The sequence below is a fragment of the Phyllostomus hastatus genome, unplaced genomic scaffold (genome assembly GCF_019186645.2).
Source record: "Phyllostomus hastatus isolate PE091 unplaced genomic scaffold, TTU_PhHast_1.1 phas_scaffold_501, whole genome shotgun sequence".
NCBI classification, from domain to species: domain Eukaryota; kingdom Metazoa; phylum Chordata; class Mammalia; order Chiroptera; family Phyllostomidae; genus Phyllostomus; species Phyllostomus hastatus.
In genome coordinates, this window is record NW_025334033.1 from 39,592,637 (window position 1) to 39,615,956 (window position 23,320).

Sequence of the window (23,320 nt, forward strand, 5' to 3'; positions counted from 1 at the left end):
TCAGGATTCTCACCAGCTCAGATATTTAAGTGATAAATCTTCTGAAATATATGACATGTTGTTTGAAGCCAGCTCACTTTGAGCATCTGGTGGAATGAAAAATTGGGAATAGCAGCATTTGAAAATACAACCATGTCTGTTCTTTTTGTGTGTAACTGTAAACCCTAGCACTTATTAACTTAATGTTTGCAGAACAAACTGGAAGGAACTGTATGGACTGAAATTGATGATACAAAAGTCTTCAAAATTCTAGATCTCGAAGACCTGGAGCGAACTTTCTCTGCCTACCAAAGACAGCAGGTAACAGCATGTGCCCTCCAGATGGTGCAGAGGGAAAAACAGGTCTCTGTGCCTGGTCCCTGGGCCATCTGCCAGAACCATGACACGATAGGGATCTTGGTTCTCGGCTGTTCGGTCTACCCTGGCATGTTCCTGCAAAGCAGCATGGCATATGTGTCCACACATGTGTGCCTGTCAGTGTGTGGGTGTGCAAACATGTCGAAGGTGTGTCTGTATTTAGATAAGCTTCTTGTTAGGGAGCTTCATATCCTGCTTTGTGTCCAAGACCTTGTCTCCATTGGCGGAAGTTCTGTATATTATTATCACTAGTGCTTAGTCAAAATAATGTTTATTTCTGAAGCCATTGTAGTTTATCTGACTTTTAAAATATATATTTAGCAAATGATTATTATCAGAAGTGGGCTATTTGTTTCAAATAGATGGAGCCTTTAGAAGTATGGGAGTTGGTAAAGGACTAAACTCTGGCGGTTAGCTAGAACCTAGAGAGAAGTTTTTACTGTGTTGTGACCGTGATTGACTCCAAAGGGGGCTGGGAAGACCGAGGAAGTGCACAGATGGCAGCAGTCCCAATGTGACCCAGTGATTGCCGACATGGCCAAGCAGTCCGTGTCATGTGTGAGCCCTTGCTCACATCTGTGACACCTCTCACTCCTTGAGAGGGCATCTTAGTAGGACCTCTTCGGGGAGGTGGACCAGAAGAGGTCATGGCAAGGTGGCTAGGTTCAGAGGGTTTTGGAAGAACAGGTAGAGTGGGATCTGGGGAGGGAAATGTGAAGTCCTGAGTGTGAGAAGGATGACTGTGGGAGAGGAAAAGTGAGGAGAGCAGAGTACGCCTTAAATGGGAACACATCCTCAGGCAAGCAGCACGCCTCCGTGTCCGCTTAGTCTTGGCCTGGTTCCTAAGGAAGAGTGTCTCAGAACAGAACTGCTGAGCTCGGGGGAGAAGATGGCCTGAGGCTGGGGAGAAACAAGCTGAGAGCTTTTATTTTCAAATGGCCTTTGAAACATCCGAAATTGAAAAAAAAATGTGGTATGTCCTTTAGCCAGAATATTTTCACTTAGAGGGAAAGCGTCCCTGCAGTGCATTTTCGTGCTGTTTCAGAAAAGTGCAGAAATTCAGACTGTTGCCGGTCATGGCAGCATAGCCCTAAAATGGGAGCCCTTTGCTGGGGCCACATAGCAGTATGAGGGCAAACTCGTGCGGGGTCGTAGGCACCGTTAAAGGAAATGAAGAACGGGAAGGTAAGACGATAAGACATTGTCCAGTGAGAAGCCAGACACTTTGCCTTTCACATAAAGCAGGTGTGCAGAGCCCTCACACAGCAGGTGTTCAGTGCACACTCGTTCCTGATGGGCTGCAAAGGGCCTCCTCTCTCTGCTGTCGCAGGAACCTATTCCCTGGGCCTTGACATGAAGTCTTAGGCTATTTTAGCTGATTTCCTGGTAGACTCAAATAATTTTCTGACCTCATTACATGCCCCATTGATTTCCTACTTCAGTTTCAGTCACTAAAACTGGTCCATTTTGGTTGCTGAAGGTGAAGGTTAGGGAAGTAAATTAAAAGAAGGGAAGACAGCAGTTATTCCAAATGATGCTATTCAAGTCTGAGCATGTGGATTGCATTTATTATGAAGGCAGGTGGTTGAAAGACCCAAGTTTATAAGACTCGTAATTAACTGGTTTTCAGCAGAAGGTGCAAAAGGATGCTGCCAAAATGCTCTGGGACAAATATGTGGACAGTTCTCAAGAGCTCTAGGAGACAAGATTGCAGAAAGCCTGGCAACTGGGTAATTGTCTCCTAGCAACCAGTCACTGTTTGAGTAATCAGTAGTCATTCCAGTCAGGAAAGACCAGAACATTTCAGTTGTACTTAACACTAAGTAGACTGGTAAGCAGAATCATTCATGACATTTTCAATAGCACTTCCTTGAGAAAAATTTCAACACGCCTGCTCGGCTTGATTCAAGTACGTTTCTCCTCTTGGTGCAAGAATTTGAGATGAGAACTTTAAGCCATAAATGTGTTTCCCAAATGAAGGAAATTTGAGCCATTTAATTGAATTTACTGAATGTTAAGAGACAGAAAGTCGAAAGATGCGCGCATTATGGTAGGAAAGTGTAGGACAGAATAAAGGAAACAGGGTGCCTGTCATCGGATGTCCCCTAGTCTCATAACTGATGACAATGCCAAACCTATGCATTTTCATTTTAGTCCTGGCAAAGTACTATATAATTATCACACTTGAACTGCTTTCTTTTCCACTCCCAAATGAATACTGGGAGCCTATTTTTCCTATGGTATCTCCTCATTATTCCCTCCATAGTTAAAAAAAAAAAACTGGTCAAACTCTTTGTACTTCATCCAGTTGTGGGGCCGAGTAAATTTCTGAGACAGGAAAGGGACACATGCATGCCATTGTCTGCATGCATGCTACAAGAGGAAGATTTTGGAGGAAAAAAAGTCTCAAATATCAGGTCAGTTTAAGTTAGGTGAACACTGATTAATGACATTTAGGAAAGATTTTATACGAATGTATATACGTACACACACAAGATATGCTCCTTTGATTTGAGAAATGTATCATTAAAAATAGGACAAATATTTGCACTGTCTGTTTTGTATATGAAGTACTTCAAATGATACAAATGTATTAAACTGTTGCACAGGCCTACAGGGCCACTTGGAGTGTTAGAGCAGAGATGAGAGAAATAAGGTGAACTAACAGATGATAATCAAACTTGATCACCAGTTTTGGGACTGAGTACAGTGTGTACAGTTCCCACTCTCTTCAGCCCTAAAGTTCAGTTCTCAGGGAGCTCTTACACTTATTTTTTAATTTAATCCTCACACTAGTTTTATGAAGTGAGTGTTACTCCTATTTCACAGAAGAAGAAAAAAACAGCTCAGTGGTGTTCGTGTCTGAACAGGTGGCACAGTCACCTTGGGCACAGTCGGGTGTACAAGTAGCCTGATTCTTAGTTTCACGTTGTTCTTGTGCCATGGTTTTATTCATTATGAAGGTCGGGTTTTGGAAAGGATTTTCTTAAACTGCAGTTTTAAGAAAAAGACCATTCTTATTCAGGATTTTTTTTTTCGGTGTGGATATCAAAGGTGTACAGAGCTGATTATGTAAGCTTATGTGCCACATGAAATGGAATTTAATAGCGTGCAGTTATTCCCCTGCTCACATTCCAAAAGTTCATTCGAAAGTCAATTTCTTTAATCTCAAAACCCCTTTTTCTCATTAAAACTATATTATACAAACAGCTACAAAAGACTTAATTTTATTATATAAGGCAGTACATTGCATAATAATGCTATTTCAGATACAATTAAGCACTGTTCATCTTGGTTCTATGGGAAGGTTTATCTTGAGATGTTATAAATTCATTCTCCCTATCCAAGTAGTCAGACAGAGGGAAATGAACTTGACATTTGCCGAAAGGGAGTTATATCTTTGTAGCAATAAATTAACAGCTCACTGTCTTAATTCTTCCTCCCTGCTCTTTGCCTGGGGACACCCCTTCTTTACAGGTTGTGTTATCAGCACATAGAAAGCCTTTCTGCTCTGGTTTAGGGCACGAAGGGTAACTGCCGTCTCAGGTCCACCATCTGATGTCTCCAGCTGATATGTACTACACACGTTATTCTTGGAGTCCCTTTGAAACTTTTAATGGTATCCTCTGATTTTTATAAGTGGTCAAAGAATTTTTCTTTTTATTCTTTTAACATTTTTTATTATTCTATATATCTAGTTTCCACATTGAAAAATTGTAATTTAGAATATCTATTTCAGTAGTCTTGGTCCTTAGCTATGACACATGAACACCAAAGAGAAAGTTGTAAATGATGGTTTTTCTTAAGACTAAAATGTAAGGTAGAGGTTCTGTAACTAGACTCCACGGTAAGAGTTAATCAAATACAGAGTTTATATAAGTATTAGTATATGCATTTTTCTGGAGAGGGATCCCTAGCTTTTACCAGATTTGCAAAAGAATCTCAACCTCAAAAAGATTAAGAACCATTCATGTAAGGGCTATTATTATCCAAGAAGTGCTGAGGCATTATTTCATTGTGGAACCCTGTCTACAGGAATCTATCAGTACTAGCTCCTGAGAGTGCGAGTCCCGAGTTCCTGCTTACATTCCACACCTGACGCTCTACACCGAGAATCATCTGGAAAAATCAGACATCCTGTTATGTGAAGCCAAATACAGACAATTCTATCATGTTGGTTCAAGCCAGCTAGTGAAGAATTTAAACTTTCAGAAAAGAATGTTAACTTATTTGAAATAGGGCTGGAAACATTGTTATTTTTATCATACCCCATCTAATAAGCTTTGTGATTTCACTTAAAATGTGATGATTAAAGGACTCTTAAAGAAGGGGCATTGTAAGGCTAACAGTTAACCAAACTCTCCCATGGCATTCCTCATCCTCACCTCTGGAAAGAGAAGATACATTGCTTAGCTATTAACTGTTACACTTATTGCTGCTGCTGATTACAAATGGGAGATCTCGACCAACCGTTCTTCAACTTAGCTGAAAGCGGAATAGGAGAAAAAAATAACTTGATCATCAGCTTGAAATATGAGATAGTTTTATGGTAGCTTCCAAGTATTTCATTCATAACAGGTACTGTACAAAATGCTTTACATGCATTATCACATTTAATTTTCACATTAACAATCCAGCTGTTGATCTCATTTACGGACAGACTGAGAGCTGGAACACACCTAGTTATTGATAGTTGCCTGATTCCACAGCGCATTCCAGTAGGGGTCAGAAATCTCAATTTCCTGAGGGTGGGAACTTACAGAGATTTACCAGAGAAGTTTCTTTCTTGAAGGCCAGACAGTGAGAGCCAGATCTAAATTCAACAAGCAACTTGTCTCCTTGAGTGAGAAAAGGTAGAGTAAGACCTTGTGGAGTTCACATCACCTTAGTTTTTTCTGTACTTGAAAGAAACTCCTTTTACAGGGAAAGAGTTCTAAGGACTTTCAGAGTAGAAAAATGGACAGTGACAACAGGGACAAAAGAAAACGGTGACATCAGAGAAGAAAGTTTTCTCGTGATTATCAGATTATTTTTTAAATGCCATTCTAGAAAAGCAGTCCCTTCTTGTGTGGCTGGAGCCAGAGGAGGGCACATCTCGTGTCCCAATAGAAGAATGGTGTGAAACAAGTTGTCTGTGTGCAGCTGGCCTGGGCGGTGCTGCCAGGACCAGTGAGGCCTTGAGGAATTGGCCGAGCAAAGCTGGTTGTGCAAGTGGTTGGCCCGAAAGCTGAGGTGTGTTTTTGCACACTGAAGCTGTATTTGTTCCCTCATGGCAAAACATGCAAAGAAAGCTCTAACTTTCTCATAACTTGTCAGTGATTTCTTCCTCTTTTTCATCTTCACTCCAAGTCTTTTTTTCCTGTGGACTATTTCAAGAAGAGGCTATTGACTTTTGCATGCTCGAAATAGCCCTAAGGCAGTTGGGACAGGGCCACCAATGACTAGACACCACATGAATCCCTTATTGTCTCACAATTGCACCTTCTATCTTTTTCCTCATACCTACCTGTAACACCAACGGGCATTGTTTGGACTGAGGGATACAGAGGGTTACTATTACTGACCCATGTTGTTGAACCAGTCTTCTGTCTTTTCATAATCCTTCCTGTGATACAAGAAGACAAAGGATTACTTCCACTATATATATATATATATATTGCTAGTAGTATATGACAATGGGAATAATTTCCTTAAGTTGATTCAATTGATTTTTTTAACTGCAAAAGTCATGTTGAATAAATGAAGCCCAATGGTCCTTTCAAACAGGACGTGTTCTTTCCACCCTGAGTCTTTCTGGAGTGTTTTAAGTCCATCCTTTTCCCAGTTTGATTTCCACCATTGAAAATGAGGCACAGCACATGCCGTCTTCCTTCTCTGCCCCGAGCACTCAGCACCACGCCCTTATTTGTGTTTCCAGCCAGGCTCTCCCATCTTCCTTAACTCTTATTGCCACTCCTAGGGGCATAAATCGCCTCTTTCCCTGTGTCACTGATTTCCTTGACTTTCGAGAATTTGTTGCTGTGATTTCTGAACTGCATGTGTCTGATTTGCCTTTTCCATGCCTCTGCCATGGCTGTAGGATTTCTTTGTGAACAGTAACTCCAAGCAGGTAAGTGCACTACTACCTAAACCTTGCTTAGTGTAAACTCCTTGGATCAGTGGAAGCTGGAAACGCCTTGGTTATCACGTTTGGGTCAGATGGTGTAATGCAGTGTCTAGGTAATTTCACAATGGGTTTCAACTCTTAGCTGAAATCTCATCAAGGCAAAAGACAGTTGTTAAGTTTGTTCACACAATGTGTTCTCACTATAAATTCCACATTGTCTTTGTTTTCTAAATGGTTATACAATTCCAGAGCTCCTTGGTTTCCTTACAATTCTTTAAATGCCATGATCCATTTTTTAAATGGATCCTGACCTCTAATTAGATCACAGTTACTATTTATCAAGTTAGTCTGTGTTTTTACCTTGATGTCCAATTTACTCAAACCGTATCATATATACTTGTTTTATGCTTCTCCTCCATAAATTATGACTGGCCATCATTGCTTACAGCTTTCTGTACAGCAGCAGAGTACAGAAAGTAATCTGCAAGCAGTGTTTCACTGCGAACTCAAGTAATCGGACTAATGCCTCGAGCTGTCCTCTCCCCTTGAGCTGTCCATCAGTCTCCAGGGTAACGAAAGGTACCACACAGGCTCAGGAGCTTCCTGTTGCACATGAAGACGTTTGGGGGTCTTCATTGTTCCGCTTTCTGAGTGCTCAGGGTGCAAACGGTTCTAGGGTGAATGTGCCCTGAGAATGGCTGGACCGGCAGTGGCAGGCCTCAGCTGAGCATGATTCACAGTGACAGTTCTGTCTGCTGTCCATGGGGAGGTGGGGGACAAAAGAAGGGCACCAGTCACTGATAATTTATGCACACTCAGCTTCTTCAATTTAGAAGCACTTTGTTCTTCCAGATAATGCTTTTTCAAATGTGGGTGGTCGGCTTTTCTTATTATTTCCCTTGGTCGACTAGATGTTAGGCTTTGTTTCAATTCCGCCACCTCCCTGCACCCCCCACCCCCGACCATCTCAGTTTTGTTGTGTGTGTGGGAGTGGGTATGTGTGCGCGTGCAGAGAAAATATGAAGGGAAAGTATGCGTCTGAAGCGGCAGTGCCCTGTTGGACTGTGATGGATTTCTTTCATGCTCTTTGCAGAAAGAAGCAGATGCCATCGATGACACACTGAGTTCCAAACTTAAAGTCAAGGAGCTGTCGGTGATTGACGGTCGGAGGGCTCAGAACTGCAACATCCTTCTCTCCAGGTATTGTTGATGTTGAGTAAACATTTCTGGTAGGACCAGCGTCTCTATCATGTGACTCCAAAACACATGTTTTTACCTGTTGTTTCAACGGGCGGAGGTGCTGTTCTTCAGACTGCCCGCTGTCTGAGGTGGGGCAGCTGCGGTGCTCGCTTTCCCGGGTGAATCCATCAGCTGCCTGCCTCCTTTCTCAGTGTCATTTCTGCAGACTCCTCCACTTGAAAAGCGGAACATGCCAAGTCAATGTTTGTGTTCGTTTGTTTATTGTTTCCCAGATAGCCTGTTAAACAGACTTTTATTTATACTTCTCGGCTTCAGAGTCATTTGGCTATTGAGAAACACTCAATAGCCAATTTTTTCCTTCCAAGTTTTTTTTTTCCTTATAAAGTCACCTTTTTATACCTTAAGGTTATATGATTTCATACCCTTTCCTAACATTTTTATGACTAAAAGAATATGTAAATCCAAACCTCAATGAAATGCTAATTTAGCTGATTCAGCCCCATTCAGAAATCTGTCTTATAATTCGCAAACCGTCACAACCTTTGGAACTTGAAAAGAAGAAAGGACATTTGGGAGCCTGGAATCTGATGGTCACTTCGGGTCATCGTGGGCATTTCAAGTAGCCCATCTGGGTCTAGTTTCTTCTTTTCTCTGAAAGGGCCTTCCACAGTAGGCAAAGATACCTAATGCTTGTGGGTGAAAGAAGACGTAAAGAATCCCGAACTGTGAGGCTTGAAGTGTCAGTCCCATTGGTTACATTCTAGAAAGAATGTTGTGTACGCACTGGGGCTGGTGTAAGATGACTTCTCTTTCAGGGAGAGTAAAGCGGGAAAGTAGTCGTCCTTCGTTTTCAGATGGTCTTAGAGTAAGTTTCTTCTAACACAGTGCTGCTTGGTTTTCAGCATGGAGGCTTGATCGTTAGCCAGATATGTATTACTTCGGGGACCGAGTGTTTCTTTTAGTGAAAGAGAAATTGAAGCCTAGCGAGATCCCTGAGTTTTAAAACAACTAATAAGGTAACGTGAACCACGCCGTTAGCTGGCCTTGCATTTCTGCCCCTGGAAGAATGGGAGCTGGGTAAGCGGCCGGCTCTGCCTTCATCTCCCCGGCCTCTTCCCCCGTCACACGCGCAGGGCGACGCCACTGGAAATAATCGGAGGTGCTCTCATTTTCCTTCCGCAGTGTGCGCGCTGTTTTGTTTCAGTTTCTTTTTACAAATAGCATCCTCAACAGCAAAATAAAATTAAAATTGGGGCGGGGGGGTTGATTTTAATTCTAGAATTCTTTCCTGTATTTTCTAGAGGAATACTGAAAATGGTTTGACAAAGGCAGACCTCACTCTTGAGTTTCTGTTGAAACTTCTGTAGTGTTGAAGTGCCCATAGGAGTATAAATTAAATTGTGACCCACTTCCTTACAGGAAGATTGTTCTCAGTACTAGTGCCAACTAGGGTAATTACACTACTTATAGATAAGGCTACATCTCTTGCTGGCAAGTTTCCCATCCCATAATTGAAGGAATTGTTTCATATTTGTGGTATATAACTCCCTTGTTACCTCAAAAGTGTCAGAACCTAAAGTGACTTAGAACTTGAATGTGTCCGAACTCTCCCTAGAAGACAGTTTTGTGAATATTCCTCATATTAGTTAGATTATCTATTAAAATCCAATTTAATGAATAAGTGCTATTACAATGCCCATAATTAAAAGTTATTGTGCATAACTAAGTAAGTTCGAGTCTCAGTTGACCTAATGGTAATTGAGCTTTATTGATCAGATTCTAAAACCTTCTCTCCCACAGAGGATTCGTTAACACATGCTTTTCTGCTCAGTGATCAATAGTTTTAGCCCTCTCCTCAGGCTGACACGCCACATGTGCTGCAGTAAAGGTAACAAAATTCAAGCAGGTTTCATTTTAATTTGCTTTTTTAATTTAGGTTTTTTAACCAGTCAGCAGTTTCCCTTGCTCTCGTTCTTCCCTTGTCACTGGTAATGCATTCCCACCCACTAAGGGAGTGAGGGGCTTCTGCGAGAGCACACTTGGTACTCTCTTAGGGAGTTTGCCTGGCACTCTACCGGGTGCCATCAGACGTACCCACACTTAAGACAGCACTGCTGCCTTGGGGAGCTCATGGCTGATTGGAGAAGAAAGATGACACAGGCAAGGTGGCGTGTGAACAATTCAGGGTTTCGAGTGGCCTGACTGGAAGGAGACAGGAGCCCAGCCAAGTGAGAGGGGCACCGGCAGGGTTTACTAGACACTGGGCCTCGAAGAGCAACAACAGTTACGTGGGCGGCGGGACCGAGGTAGTTCCAGGGAGGCATGCACAGGATGAAAGGCACCGGAAGGGCATCATCTGCTAACAGCAAGAGCCCTGGGATTGCAGGAGACCGTTATCACCTGGACTGAACGAGACCAGGCAGGAGAGCCTGCACCCCATGCCTGACGCCTTCGTGAGGGCATGAGTCAGGCCCGGATGGAGCCATACCCTCCTTGTCTATAAAGTGGAGATTATGGAAGCAGTCGCCTTGCGGTGGGCTTGTGAGAACTGGACCTGGCAGGATGCCATGGTGTGGTAGCTGCTTAGTCAGTGGCCTGTTTATGTGCCCATGAGATCAGAGATTGGCAGTTTGTCTGGGAGGAGGGCACTTTGTTTTAATAAAGTTTCGAGTTTGAGCTCTCAGAGGTTCGCAGGATAGGCTGGAAGGGGTCAGGAACTGGAGGCAAAGGCAGCCCTCAGGTGGGAGGCTCTTTCTCTTGTCCAGGTGACACTAACAAGGGACAGAGTTGGGAGAGATGAAGAAACTCTGACTAGGACACGAAGACTGATTCTGTGCATAGAGACAATGAATAGGAACGTTTCCAAGTTGATGTCAAGATTTCTTACCATTCCATGCTTATTCTCTTTCTTCTTTTCTGCGTATTTCATTCCCAAAGGATAGCAACCCTCTCTGTTTCTTATCTCGCTGACTAGGAATTTAATTCCCAGCAATGTAGTCATCACACCAAATTTCACCACAGTGAAAAGTCTGATGTTTTCCACTTTAATGAGTGCATATGTCCACAGTGTTTGGTGATCCTTAAAAGCTTTTCCTTACCCACACACTATGAAAGCCGGTGGCTGTGGACCCTTTGGGCAGAGGCCCTTGCCACAGCCTCTCCTGGGGCCGAGCAGCCAATCAGAAAGAAAGTCCTTCCCACCCCAGGGGCGAAGCAGGGAAGAAGGCACAGGCCCTTTCTCTATGCTTGCAGCCTGAGTGGCCAGGGTCACTCACAACTCCTGAGAAAGAGAGTGGCTGGAAGACAGGAGTTTGAATCAGAAGCTCCGGGCACCAGGGACCCTGCCTTTCACAGACCTGAGAAGGGAATGGAGTGAGAGCCCATTCCTCTGGCCCCAGGCAGAGTGAGCAAAGGCTTTTCTCCTGCATGTCTGTAGGCAGCGTGTGGCCACCTAAAACTCACTCTGCTTCATTCCCGAAAACAGGCCTCTCTCTTCCAAAAGGAGAAAAAACAAAAAAGACAGAAAGAAAACTGGAAGCTGGTTTATATGCAAAATGAACCCCCCTAAAAAACACTTTTATAAAGTGTCCTGCCATTCTTTTTTTCCAGATGCTCACTTACCATGGCAGCCAGGGTGTAGTAAACCACAAAAAGCTACTTTAAAGTAGGAGGATTTGGCTTAAATCCACTGAAGCAGAGCTCAGGCTGATGCAGCCATCCATTCCTAACTTACTGTAATTACGCCTGGATGTTTCAATTCTCTTGGCACATTTTTTAAATACTTGAGTAGAGCAAGGTAGATTTAAATACTGTTTTGAAATGGCCAGTTTGTTTCCTGCCTTGTAAAGAAAGTTGAAGTGGATGCCTCAGAAGTTGCCACCCTCCGGCACACCAGAGCACTGCCAAGCTTTAAAAGCAATTAAAAGGTTAGAACTGGTAGGGTCCTTAAATTACAGAGATTAGCAACTCATTCTGTGAATGACAGATGATACTAAGAACTCGGCAACCTATGGAACCATCCTGGAGGGCGGCATTCCCTTCTCCTCTTTCCCCAAAGGTACAGTTTCTTTGTCTGCTCCAACAGGCCACGTGCAAGGCAGTATGTTGACAGGTAGATTTTCTTAAGTACTACCCATTAAAATCTCAAGTCTCTTTGTGGGCTACATTAAGAGAAAGCAAAATTGTTATGTATTAGAGCTAGCATTTAGTCCAGACAGCCTCTCGGGGGCGGGGGGGCGGGGGTTGAGGAGCATAAATATATACAATTTCAAAAGCAAGAAGTTCTGCGCTCCATATGGGGAGCTAATGAAATGCAAATCTGATACTTCAAGTATTGTTCTCACTCTGATTTTCAGCTCTTTTCCTTTTAAATGCAAAACAGAAGGACTCAGCAGAATTGTACCATAAAGTGGTTTCTTCAGCTTAGTGTAAGAAGGACACAGAACTAATTTATTTTTTTCTTATAAGTGGAGCTTTTCTCGTGATGACTACAGACGTTTCCACAGCCAGTTGGTTTTCATTAGTGGCAGTTTCAGCCTCCCCTGATGTCCCTCTTCCTCGGCCTTGCGGGGCCGCGCTGTGGTGTCGGCCCTCAGCTGACTCAAGAGCCTTTGGTGTCCTGGAACCAAGGGCTGCCCAGGGCGTGGATGGTGGAGGCCTTGATGCTGGAATGGTTTTTCTTCCATCATACATTTTACCCATGCCAACTTGCCTAATCATTCCATTTAAGTGTGGGGCTTTTCCATCATGATGTTCTAGTGAACATCAAATTTATGAGGCATTAGGCACCGACTGTGCCAGGTGACTAGAACAATCTGTGCAAGTCTGCTCAGGTCCAGGGTTGCCAGCCACCACCCAGGAGTTCTGGTGGCACTACAACTTGGACCAGGCGATGGAGTGGGATTTTATTTTATTTTATTATTTTTTTATTTATTTATTTTTAGAACATGGACAATAGGGCATGTTGCCTACATGCTATATTTGGATATGAAAACATGAAAGAGGAGAGCATGGTATTAGTAAAACAAGATTCCCAAATGTCTGTTCCTTCTCGGTCCTGCTTATTGGCACGTGAAACCACGTTCAGTTTTTAAATGGCAGGATGGGTGGTTTTAACAAGATCACATCAAAATCTAGAGGAAAGGACAAGCCAGACATGTCCAGAGCAGGCTCCACCTGGCATTCCGTCCTCCCTCCTCAGCCTTCGTGTCCGCCCTGCTCTCGGCCAGCCCTCCCGTGCGTCCTGTGTGCCTCCGTCTCGAGTGTTGCAGCTTACCACTGGGTTCTCTCAAACATTATACTCACCTTTAAAATACATACCACGTCTTCTAACTCTTTTTCATCACTCCCAAGCTTACTGGGTAGTGTATGCAGAGAGGAAACTAGGGTGAAATAATAGGTATGAGAGTACTTTGGAAATTGTTCATCATAACCCTACAAAGCATTGTTTAATGATCAAATAACTGCATGTGACCACTAAGGTTCCATTAAGTATTGCTACCTTTTTTCCTCGGGTGTAGAAAAACCTCCCTTGTAGAGTGTATTGTACAGTGTGTTGAGCCCTTCAGTGGCCAGGCAGTACGCTAAACAGTTTACATGCACAAGTATTATTTTACTTTCTTCTCCCTCTCTCCTTCTCTCTCTCTCCTTTATATAGATGTAGTTATTATTGTCCCTATTTTATAGATGAGGAAACTGAGGCAAAGAAAAACTTTTTTCAAGATCACACTGGCTGAGAACTATCAGAGCCAGATCTGGGACCCAGCTGGTCTGACGCCAAAGCTCCTGCTTCAGACGTTACATTTGAGGGCTGTTTGCCTTGCTCTATATTTGAGCTTAATTATGTCCTTCTAGTCCTAAATGTTATTCTTCTTGAAGATCACAGACTAGAAGAACAGATCAAATGACATTAATATGCCACATTAGCGGTAGCTTGTAAGGAAGTGAGCTTTTAAAGTAAGTCTGGATCTAATGCTTACAAACAAAACAAAAGAATGCCTGTTGTTGCAGCTAACAATCTGATGGAGACGTTGTGGCCCTGGTTATGACTACTGGCTGTGCCTGCTAAACACACGTTTTTACGTTTTAATTTCATGACTCTTGATAGTCAATACTCTGGTGTCCTGACATAATCAATACATCCTTAATTACATTAGGAAACCATATAAATTCATGGTACACAGAAAACGGATTTGTGATTTTGCTTAAATCCTTCCTGTGAGATATTTTAGGAGAGCAATGCTTATTAATGGAACTTGGGATTAGCAATCAAGAATGTTGGGTTTGTGGGAGACACTGCCACTTTCTGTGTATTTGACCGTGAGCAAATTGCTTAACTATTCTGAGTCCCAGTTGCTTCCTCTATTTAAAAAAAAAAAAAAAAAAAAAAAGCCCATCACAGCTATTTCAGAAGTTCAGATGAAGTAACATGTGAAAACTCCTCAACTATGAAGTGCTTAGACATTTTTATATATTAACTTGTTCAATTGTTTAACAATAACATAGATTCTAAGCTTATTTAAAGCCATTTTCAATGTAACAGCGAGATTTAAACACTCCTGATGTGTAATCAAAGTAAGATTTTAGTTTTCCTCTTTCACCTGCAATCCGTGGGTGTATTAAAGAAAACGGTGGTGTGTGGGAGCTGTCGCTACTTCTCATCCGCTAATCCCTTGCTTGAGGAAACTAAACGACAGAACATAACAGCTTTGTTCACTGTGTCAGCAGAGCATTACAAAGCCCTGAAAGAATGTTAAAGCAGTTTCAAAATACTATTTTTAGGTGCAATATTGACAGGAAATAAGCTTTCACTGAGAGATTTTTGAGCAAAACAGTACTTGAAAATCAGCAGCTGGAGTAGCAAAATGAATTATCTTCCATTAAATTTTAATGTGCAAGCCAGTATCGTTAACAACAAAACAAAATATTCTTTCCCCAGGTTGAAATTATCCAACGATGAAATCAAACGGGCAATTCTAACAATGGACGAGCAGGAAGATCTGCCCAAGGACATGCTGGAACAGGTGAGCTGCCAGACGTCCCTCAGAGCACAAGCGGCAGCTGACTCTCAGCAGGGAGTGAGAGAGTGAGAAGATCTGGTTGCTGCTGGTAGAAAGTTCCTTCATCTCTGAACTGAGGCAGTTGAGCCCAGGTTCCATAGGGTTCTTTTAGGAATTATATGACTTTATTCTCTCCCCAAAATGATTGGTGAGAAGCAAGGTAACAAGTCCGTCAAATGTCTGGGATCCACAATGCCAGCTCTGTCCCTCATGCTGCTGTTACATTGCTATGCCCTTGTAGGTCATATGCACCTATCAGCTCTAGTGGACAATCCCTTCCTCAGGAATACTAAGAATCTCACTAGCACCATGGGATCGCACCTGTGTCTTGGCCTTGGCTCACCAGTCTCACTACCATAAAGCCACCGATAAACCCCTAGCACTGTCATCTACATCTAAATTCTCATGTATGTCCTAAGGTGGGATTTAAACTTCTTAGGGCTCAGTCTTGTCTCAACATCAAGTGGCATTCCTCTTGTGTCATAAATGGCAGTACATTCATTTGCCAGGACTAGCAAGTATGGGATGGGTTTACACGCAGTCAGCACACACCTCGTTCATGGTATTTAGAGACAACTTGTATCATCTTCAGCAGGCAAGCCGAGTGTGGTGACCTCACCTCCCTTCATGCAGTATTTCTGCAATGCACTCTGTGCCGCCTCTCCAACTATGTCATGCGGTGTTCAGCAGCTTTGTTCATTTGTCCCTCGAATGACAGTGTTGTTAACTAGCAGATACCCTAGGGATTATCACCTGTCTCTTGTTCCATGCTTTGTAGAGATGGTCCGGGAATACTTTAAGACTGTCTGTCTGCTTGTCTCATTGTCCTTGGGACAGAATCACATTTTGAGTGATTTTAGTCGTGAGGTCCATGTTCATTAGAGGCAAGTACACTGAAGGTTGACTTGGACACAAGCAATCATGATTCCAGGCCGAACTTGAGGGCTTCTCTGTGGGCATGCTCAGTTCCCAAGAGCAGAGGAAAAGAATCTTATGTGTTGCTGGCTGTGATCCTGGGTGGCGAGGAGCTCCAGGTGGGGTGCCTGTCTGCAGGTACATTTCTAACGGTTCTCACTGATGTCCTAATAGGCCTCCGATACAGGGCAGGGAAGAGTGATGTATGCGGTGTCACCACAACTAAATGGAGCTGCCCTCCCTGAAGCCACTGTAGCTGCAATTGTCCTAGTGAAAACCCTCACACTTAGCAATGGGGAAACTTCATGCTGTCCTTGTAAGGTTTGATTTGGGTGCAAAAGTAGTTAATGCCTGTGTTTCCAAGTCTGTTGTTAGGACACTCTGTATATGAAGAGTTTAAAAGTAATTCCTAAACCTCAGATTCATTTTTTCCTCCACATGCTCCTCCCTCCTTCGCTGTGTATCAGAACAGTCTCTGCCCCTCCCCGGCCCCCAGGGCCCGGGCACCGCAGTTGTCTGCATCAGAAGCTGCTCACCCGGAGTGGAGGGCTACGCAGAAAGTTCCCTTAGTCTTTAGGACTTCAGCCCCTATTGACAAGGTCATGTGTTTAAAATTCCACAAGATCTGTTTACTGTGAAAATTGCATCCAGCAAAATTCCTCCTTGAGGGAAAGGAGTTCAGAATATTGCCAAAAGGGCTTGCAGTGCAAATAGAATGTACTTCAAATAAATACAAGTAAGGAAATCAGTCTACTGAAGCAGAATCTGGCCAACTAGGATACTTTTGACCTGGCATCTCTGATAATTCTGCATCTCATGCTCTGCTCATGTCTCGTGCTCTTCCCTTTCCTCCTGATTCTGCCATTTCTCCTGTGGTTCCTCGTCCTTCATACAGTGCTCTCCCCAGACAAGCACTGACACCAGCACCTCTTTCCTCCTCTCTGCGATTTGCATCTGAGCCACATTCATTTCCTCCTCTCCTGCTGCTTTTAGCTGCTGGGCTCAGAACTCAGATGAGATCAATACACTCTTTCTTGGTGTTTGTCTAATTCTTCTCTCAAAACTATCCATGCACACTCTGTTATTTGACTGTGTTCTGAGAAGGACTGTGCCTTCAGCATGTTCCTCTTTCTGTTCTTTTGTACATAATGAAAGAGAGTTTAGTTGCCGGGTTACCCTGAACAGGGGCCTGTGGGCTCGGCATAATGAGTAGGGCCAATACCTAAGACTGGAACTGCAGTTCCTTGCCCAGTAGATAAAAATCCAAATTAAGGGGGAAAAACAAGCCTTTTTTTTCTGTCTTTCTTCCTTGCCCTTGCCTGCTACCTCCCCTCCTTGCACTGAGGAAACACAAGAAGATTCTTGTCCTGCCCACTATCGGTTTGAACAACAGAACATAAATAACCAGAAGCGATCAAACCACCAGACCTGTGAACTCCCTGGCATCCACTTCCATCCCCACCCAGCCCTTCCACCCCATTAGGGAAGAGGGGTGCCCCTGGCCCATCCCACCCGTCTGCTCAGGGACCCGGCCTGATTGGAGACTCTGCCTCTCTCCTGGATGTTTCACCTCTCCCTCTTGACATGTAACTTGTTTGAGTCTCGGGTTTTCTCACACACGCCTCTTAAGACTGCACATCCCCATCCAGCTGCTGTCCTCTCTCTTTGCACACAGCCCATGCTCTTGAAAGCCTGCCCCACTCACCTCCTGTTGACACTTCTTCAACTCCCTGCAGTCTGTCTGCCCTGCCTCCTTAAAGCTGTTCTCACTAAGAACACGCAAAGTCCTTGTCGCCAAAGCCAGGGGGCACTTCGCAGTCCTTATCTTCCTGGATTTCTTGGTGGTGTGTGGCAGTGATGGACACTTGCTCCCGATGAAACGCCTTCTTCCTTTGGTCCTGTGGTCCCACATAGGCACCCCCACTGCCTCCTTTGAAGGTTCTTCTTCTTGGCCTCATCCCTTAAATGCTGGCTTCCCTGGAACCCTGCATTTTTTCTCCTGGTGGCTGTCCAGGTTGCCTCACTCACATGTGTGCACGTTTCAACCCATACCAAGGCTTTCTCTTCAAAACAGGTAGGATTCCAGACCCATCTGTCCACCTGTGCAGTGGAAATCACTACTTGGTTCTCTTGCCAGTATTTCAAGCACCATACTTACCTTCCGCCCGCCCACCCTTCATCAGCTTTCTCTGTTCGGGCTTCCTGTTACACTCCATGCACATGGTTGCCTAAGCCAGGAGCCTGGACCTCATCCTTTTGACTCTCATCTGCTGTAATTCATCTGCCCACAAGCCAAGCCAGTTCTATTCAAAACCCCCCAATAGCTCTAGATTCTCCCCACCCACCCTCTCTGTAGGCCAGCATCATCTCTTACCTGGGTGACTGCCTCAGCCATCCAGTCACAACCCCCCAATACTTTCGGTCCCTTCTGTGTCCATTCTTCAGGCACAGGAACCTTTCTGAAATGCAAACTCATTCCTCTGCTTAAGATTTCCGTTTGTCCAAGTACCCTCAAGATAAGGTCTGAGCCTCTTCAAAGGCCTTTGCTACTCCCTGACCTTGACCTCAGCTTCCCTCTCCCCTGCCATCACAGCTGTGTCACCCATGGCAGACCCTGGCACATGATGTGCACTTTGCCTGGAATATATTTCCAACCTCGTATCATTCACTCCTCCCCTGTAGTCCCAGTTCTCTCCCTCTGCTGCCCGCACCCGTCCTGACTGCCTTTGCTGAGATGCCATAGTTAAAGTCCACAAACGTCTGAAACCGGCTAAATGGAGCACCCGATGTTAGCATCAAGTTATGGGGAAGATCTTGAGGTCCATGGGGTCGGTGTAATTTTTTTTTTAATGTCTACAGACATTTGGTCTAGAAAACAGCACAGAGGCCTGTGCATACCCATCCACATACTTGTTCCTTTAAAGGAGATCAGACACACAGAAGTGCTTTTTCCACTGTAAACGTTATTGCCGTTTCTTCCACATTCCATGCTCGTTTCTTCCTCCAAAATAAAATATGGAACTAAAAACTTCAAATCCCACTGCATTCCTCTCATCCAACTCTACATGGAGAAAAAAAAAGAGAGCAAGGGAGAGAATTAGATAAGCCAGACAAGCAAACTGAATGGAAAATGCACATAGAATAGCTCATTCCAGCATGATGTAATAGAAATAAGCGTGGAGCTGGGGGTCAAGAGGCAGGCCCTGTTTCTGATGATGACACACGTCTGCGCTGTGACCCTGGGTGAGGTTTTTAATGTCTCGACCTCATGTGCTAATTAGAGGATTGCGTCTCCAAGGTCCCTTGAATGGTCTCTGTAAAGTAGACCCTGGCAAAGAGCTGCCCCAATGCAGGTTAGAGAGGCAGTGTAATCACTTGTGAGCAGAGCTTATAAACTAAACAAAAGTTAAAATTTCATCTTGGGACAAATTAACTGAAAGAGTGAAAAATTACTGGTGTAAATTAAGTTAAAAACCTCACTTTTAATATTTGTGTGTACTTTTTAGCTCTTGAAATTTGTTCCTGAAAAAAGCGACATTGACCTTTTGGAGGAACATAAACATGAGCTGGATCGGATGGCCAAGGCTGACAGGTTCCTCTTTGAGATGAGCCGGTGAGTTTAAAAATGCTTAAAAACTAAAGATGCCCCTTACCTTTGTAAGGAACTTAACCTTTTGATTCATGTTGAATTGTCTGTTTTAACTTGAAGCATTTTTGAATTCCAGAATCTTTTTGAGCGTGAGTTATATGGAATTTGTTTAATTGAGTTCTTGCCCATTGGTGAGACAGGGTCGGGGTTTCCTCACAATTATCGCTACTTCTGGGCCTTTTTGACTCATGGGCTTTGACCTGTTCAAGGCATACCTTGTCCTGGGTCCAGTCAGTGTCATTGTTCACACCTCTTTGATTTTGGGGGGTTGTGTCTCTCTCCCCCTACTTCCTCAGCATCTCAAGTTGTTTTAAAATGGAAAACAGTGGGCAGACTCTGTGCTGTTAGCCTGGAGCCCACATGACTGAACAGCCGGGATCTGGGTATCAAACCATGACACGTGCAGACATCACTAATCGATGATGGCATTCTGCCCCCAGAGCCTTGGCAAGCTTTCTCAGCCCTTCTCCAGAAGTCCCTGAGGCAGCCACTGCATCTTAATCGAGTTTGGCATGTGAGCTGAGTGTCTTTGCCACCCTAGGCCTAGCTAATTGATTCCACATTAGAGAAGGACCAGTGGTCCCGAAACTCTCAGTCCACCCCAGGGCACAGCTCTTCCCGATGCCAAAGGCCAGCTAACGTGGCCATGGTGGACATGCCTTTTACCCTATATTTCTGCCTTCTACAGACTTATATTTGTTGTTGTTCTACCTGAACTTGTCTGCTGCGGTAGGACAAAGGATGGTTTTCAAGTTTTGGCAGGTGTGTCCAGCAACCTATGTGCAGACAAACCAGGTGGCCAGCCACAGTAGGTGCCAATTAGTCATTGCCCAGATCTTTGCGTGCATCTCAGTTAATCCTCCCGTCAGCCCTGCCAGGATGGCTGTGAGGTCCAAAGCTGTTCTCTTCCCTGAAACAGAGGAGTTAAGCTTCCTGTCCAAGGTCACCTAATAAAAGGAGAACCTGGGCTGCGAACCCAGGTCCATCTGACTGTGGCAGTGATTCCTGAAGGTCTGGGCCACAATGCCTGCCCTCACCCCTCAGCAGCAGAGCAGCTCTCCTCGGTGGTGACCAGCATCCTTGTGATCTTGAGTAGCTAGTTTGCTGTCTTGGAAGCAGAGCTTGCCGGCCCAAGGGAGCAGACTGGGAGCTAACTGGACGAAAGAGGAGGATTTGGGGCTGTGAGAGAGGCGAGCATGTGAGAGAACACTGGAGGCAGTTCTGTACTGTGGTTTTTCCATGGGTAAACTCTGTGGAAAGCTAAGAAGCAAGGGAGAAGTGCAGGGAACACCCTTTATTTGCAGCAGAATGGGGAGTCTTATCATTTACATCCTTTTCATCCCTTCCTGTTCACTAGAGCAGCTGGGACTCTGAGGGAGGGAAGGGGCTGTAGTCTATAGCAGCCACCCATTGCCTAATCTGATGGGAGATGACGCCCTGGTGCAGTTGCCGAAACAGCCCCTGTGGGTCAGAGGAAGCTGGGCCCTCTGGGTCAAGTGCCTTGCGCCCGTCTCTCTCTGTCTGGAGTTGGAGAGATTGCTCTGAGGTATCCCACCTCCACATCCGTTAAGTGAGCATGGACGTATTAAGTGAATGTTCATTACCCTATGCTTGTTCTTCCAGAATTAATCATTATCAGCAAAGATTGCAGTCGCTGTATTTCAAAAAGAAGTTTGCAGAGCGGGTGGCAGAAGTTAAACCCAAAGTGGAAGGTAAAGTCAAAAGGGAGCAGCCCTGATTGAGTGTGATGATCGTCTTAAGTGCCCGTATACAAGTGTAGTCTCAGCTCGTAGAGTAAACAGGATTCCTTCGGTGATTTCTTTGCCCAAAATCTTTTGACATTCTCATGGATAATTCCTTCAGGTCAGCGCTTGGCTCACTGACCTGGCCACACTTCCTGGGCTCCTCTGCAGTATTGGGCTTTTGACCACATGGGTGTTAGTGAGGAATATATTTCACTGCCACTAGCATTAAACCTTTAATTAGCGTTTCTTGCAAGAGGGACTCCCTAGATTTTTTCTAAAAGAAGATTTGAGGCTATAAATATGGGTTGTTTTTGAGGCTATTAAATTTGTAAATGATTGAAATGTGGTCAAGGCCACTGAAGAGCACAGCCCCAGCAGGCAGACTGGAATCAGGACCCTACTTGAGCCCTGATCCCTGAGGGTACCTGCAAGCTGTCACATGTAACACATTTGACCGCTTTTTCTGTCAATGGAATTGATCAGCAGTCCTGTTGGATCTCACTCACCCTGGGCAAGAAGGTGTTTACAAAGGAATGTGGGAAGTGCACTTTCTGTCCTGGGTCTTTCTAAGTGCTTCTGACTGATGAGTCAGCTGCGGCAAGGCCTGGGACAGGGTAGGATTGTGCAGCTGACTAGGGGTGTGGGGCGGGGTCTCTTAGACAGCTTCTGCTGCCTCTGCTTGTCCTCTTGCCCTCTGCTCCTAGTTTAGGTGTTTTGGAAGTGCCCTGCTCATCTAACAACCCAGTCTTGCACCTTCAGTAGATGCTATTAGGTGTGTGGACTTAAGGTGGATATTTCTGAAAAGTCTTTCTTGTAATAGTTGTGTTTCTGTACATTTTGTTTTGAAGCGATTCGCTCTGGCTCAGAAGAGGTGTTTAGGAGCAGTGCCCTGAAGCAGTTGCTAGAAGTGGTTTTGGCATTTGGAAATTACATGAACAAAGGCCAAAGAGGCAATGCGTATGGATTCAAGATATCCAGCCTAAACAAGATCGCTGACACAAAATCCAGTATTGACAAGTAAGTGTGGGATCTTCCAACGCTGGAGAACCCAGGCACTTCGGTCAGGGCTGAAATGTGTACCCCTCTGGCCCTGCACCTCCACGGTGCTGCGTTGTCCGGTTTGCACTTGTCCCTCTCACCCCTCTCTGTTCTCTCTCACAGCCACAGGTGTCCCCAAGTGCCCCCTGGGCCAAGTACCCTTCATCCATTTTCAGCCCACAGGGATAGCATCTAGTCCACGGGTTTTGTTTTTTGGGTTTCCTTAGATAAAGTTTTTATTTTAGTATGATACACTGAAGACAAATGCACTAATCATAAATATACATCTGATGAATTGTCACAAATCGGACACATCTGTGAAACTAGTGCCCAGGCAGAGAGCTGGACTCCACCAGCGCTGCGGTAGCTGGCTCCTGGCCTCGCCCAGGCGCCACCCTCCCGGGAGAGCCATGCTCCTTGGGGAAGAGAACAGCCTGATGGCTGGTGATACCGTCTGAAGCTTGTTGGGTTTGTACACATTGAAGCTCGCAGGTATATGTGTAAATGCCTCTTGGCTGTTGGTATTTAGCTGCTCATCACAAGACTTATGAAAATGCTAGAGAGTGCATTTCTAGAAAGTGCGTTTTAAGTGAGCAGATCCTTGTTAGAGACACTGAGATGTGAAAACGCGCCGAGGCTGTCGGCGTGCAGGGGCGTTGAGAGTGTTTAGTCTGGTGTCCCGAGAACCGTGTTTCTCTGCAGTTCTCACTGACTTCAAAGGGACACACACTATTGTTTCCAAGGTAAACTTCTCTGTGCCCGCATTCTTTTTTTTTAATGTGGGCTGTTCACCCTAATTATTCCTAACTAGTGAGGCAGAGTGTCATGGCAGAGAAAGAGATGAAGCCATCCCCTAAGAAATGACATTCAAATTGCAGGGCTGTTCCGCGTTTTTGCATCATGTAGACATAAATGAACAAAGGGCAGCTCACTGCCGCCTTATTTTTAACGTAAGCACTTGGTCCTTCTGTGGCATACAGCACTTTCACATTTAATTGTCCCAACAGCCTGTGAACTACGCAGGCCGAGCGCTGTATCTCCTGTTGTCGGACAACGAAACCGAGGCAGACTCTGCCGGCTTGCCTAAGGTCGCGGCAAGCAGGGTAATTGACCTTACAGGTTTTTGAGACATATTTATTAGTCTGTCCGCAGCTCTCCTCTACCACAAAAAATAGATCTTATTTGAAGGGTGCAGTCAATAACTATAGCATCTCACTCCATAACAAGAGCAGCATCCTCTTACGGAAGGATG

At 44.5% G+C, this 23,320-nt stretch overlaps 1 protein-coding gene across 5 annotated transcripts in view; it reads left to right on the top strand.

Annotated features, from left to right (window-relative positions):
• The window catches only part of DAAM1 (dishevelled associated activator of morphogenesis 1), a 155,792-nt gene that overhangs the window by 118,299 nt on the left and 14,173 nt on the right, over positions 1–23,320 (top strand). For 4 of the 5 annotated variants that reach the window (XM_045822618.1, XM_045822617.1, XM_045822615.1 and 1 more), the window contains 7 exons: positions 193–300; positions 6,437–6,466; positions 7,557–7,663; positions 14,601–14,685; positions 19,143–19,249; positions 20,909–20,997; positions 21,879–22,047. In XM_045822618.1, coding sequence (XP_045678574.1) covers positions 193–300; positions 6,437–6,466; positions 7,557–7,663; positions 14,601–14,685; positions 19,143–19,249; positions 20,909–20,997; positions 21,879–22,047 — 695 coding nt within the window. The remainder of the gene's footprint in view (positions 1–192; positions 301–6,436; positions 6,467–7,556; positions 7,664–14,600; positions 14,686–19,142; positions 19,250–20,908; positions 20,998–21,878; positions 22,048–23,320) is intronic. The other variant, XM_045822616.1, reaches the window with a different exon arrangement.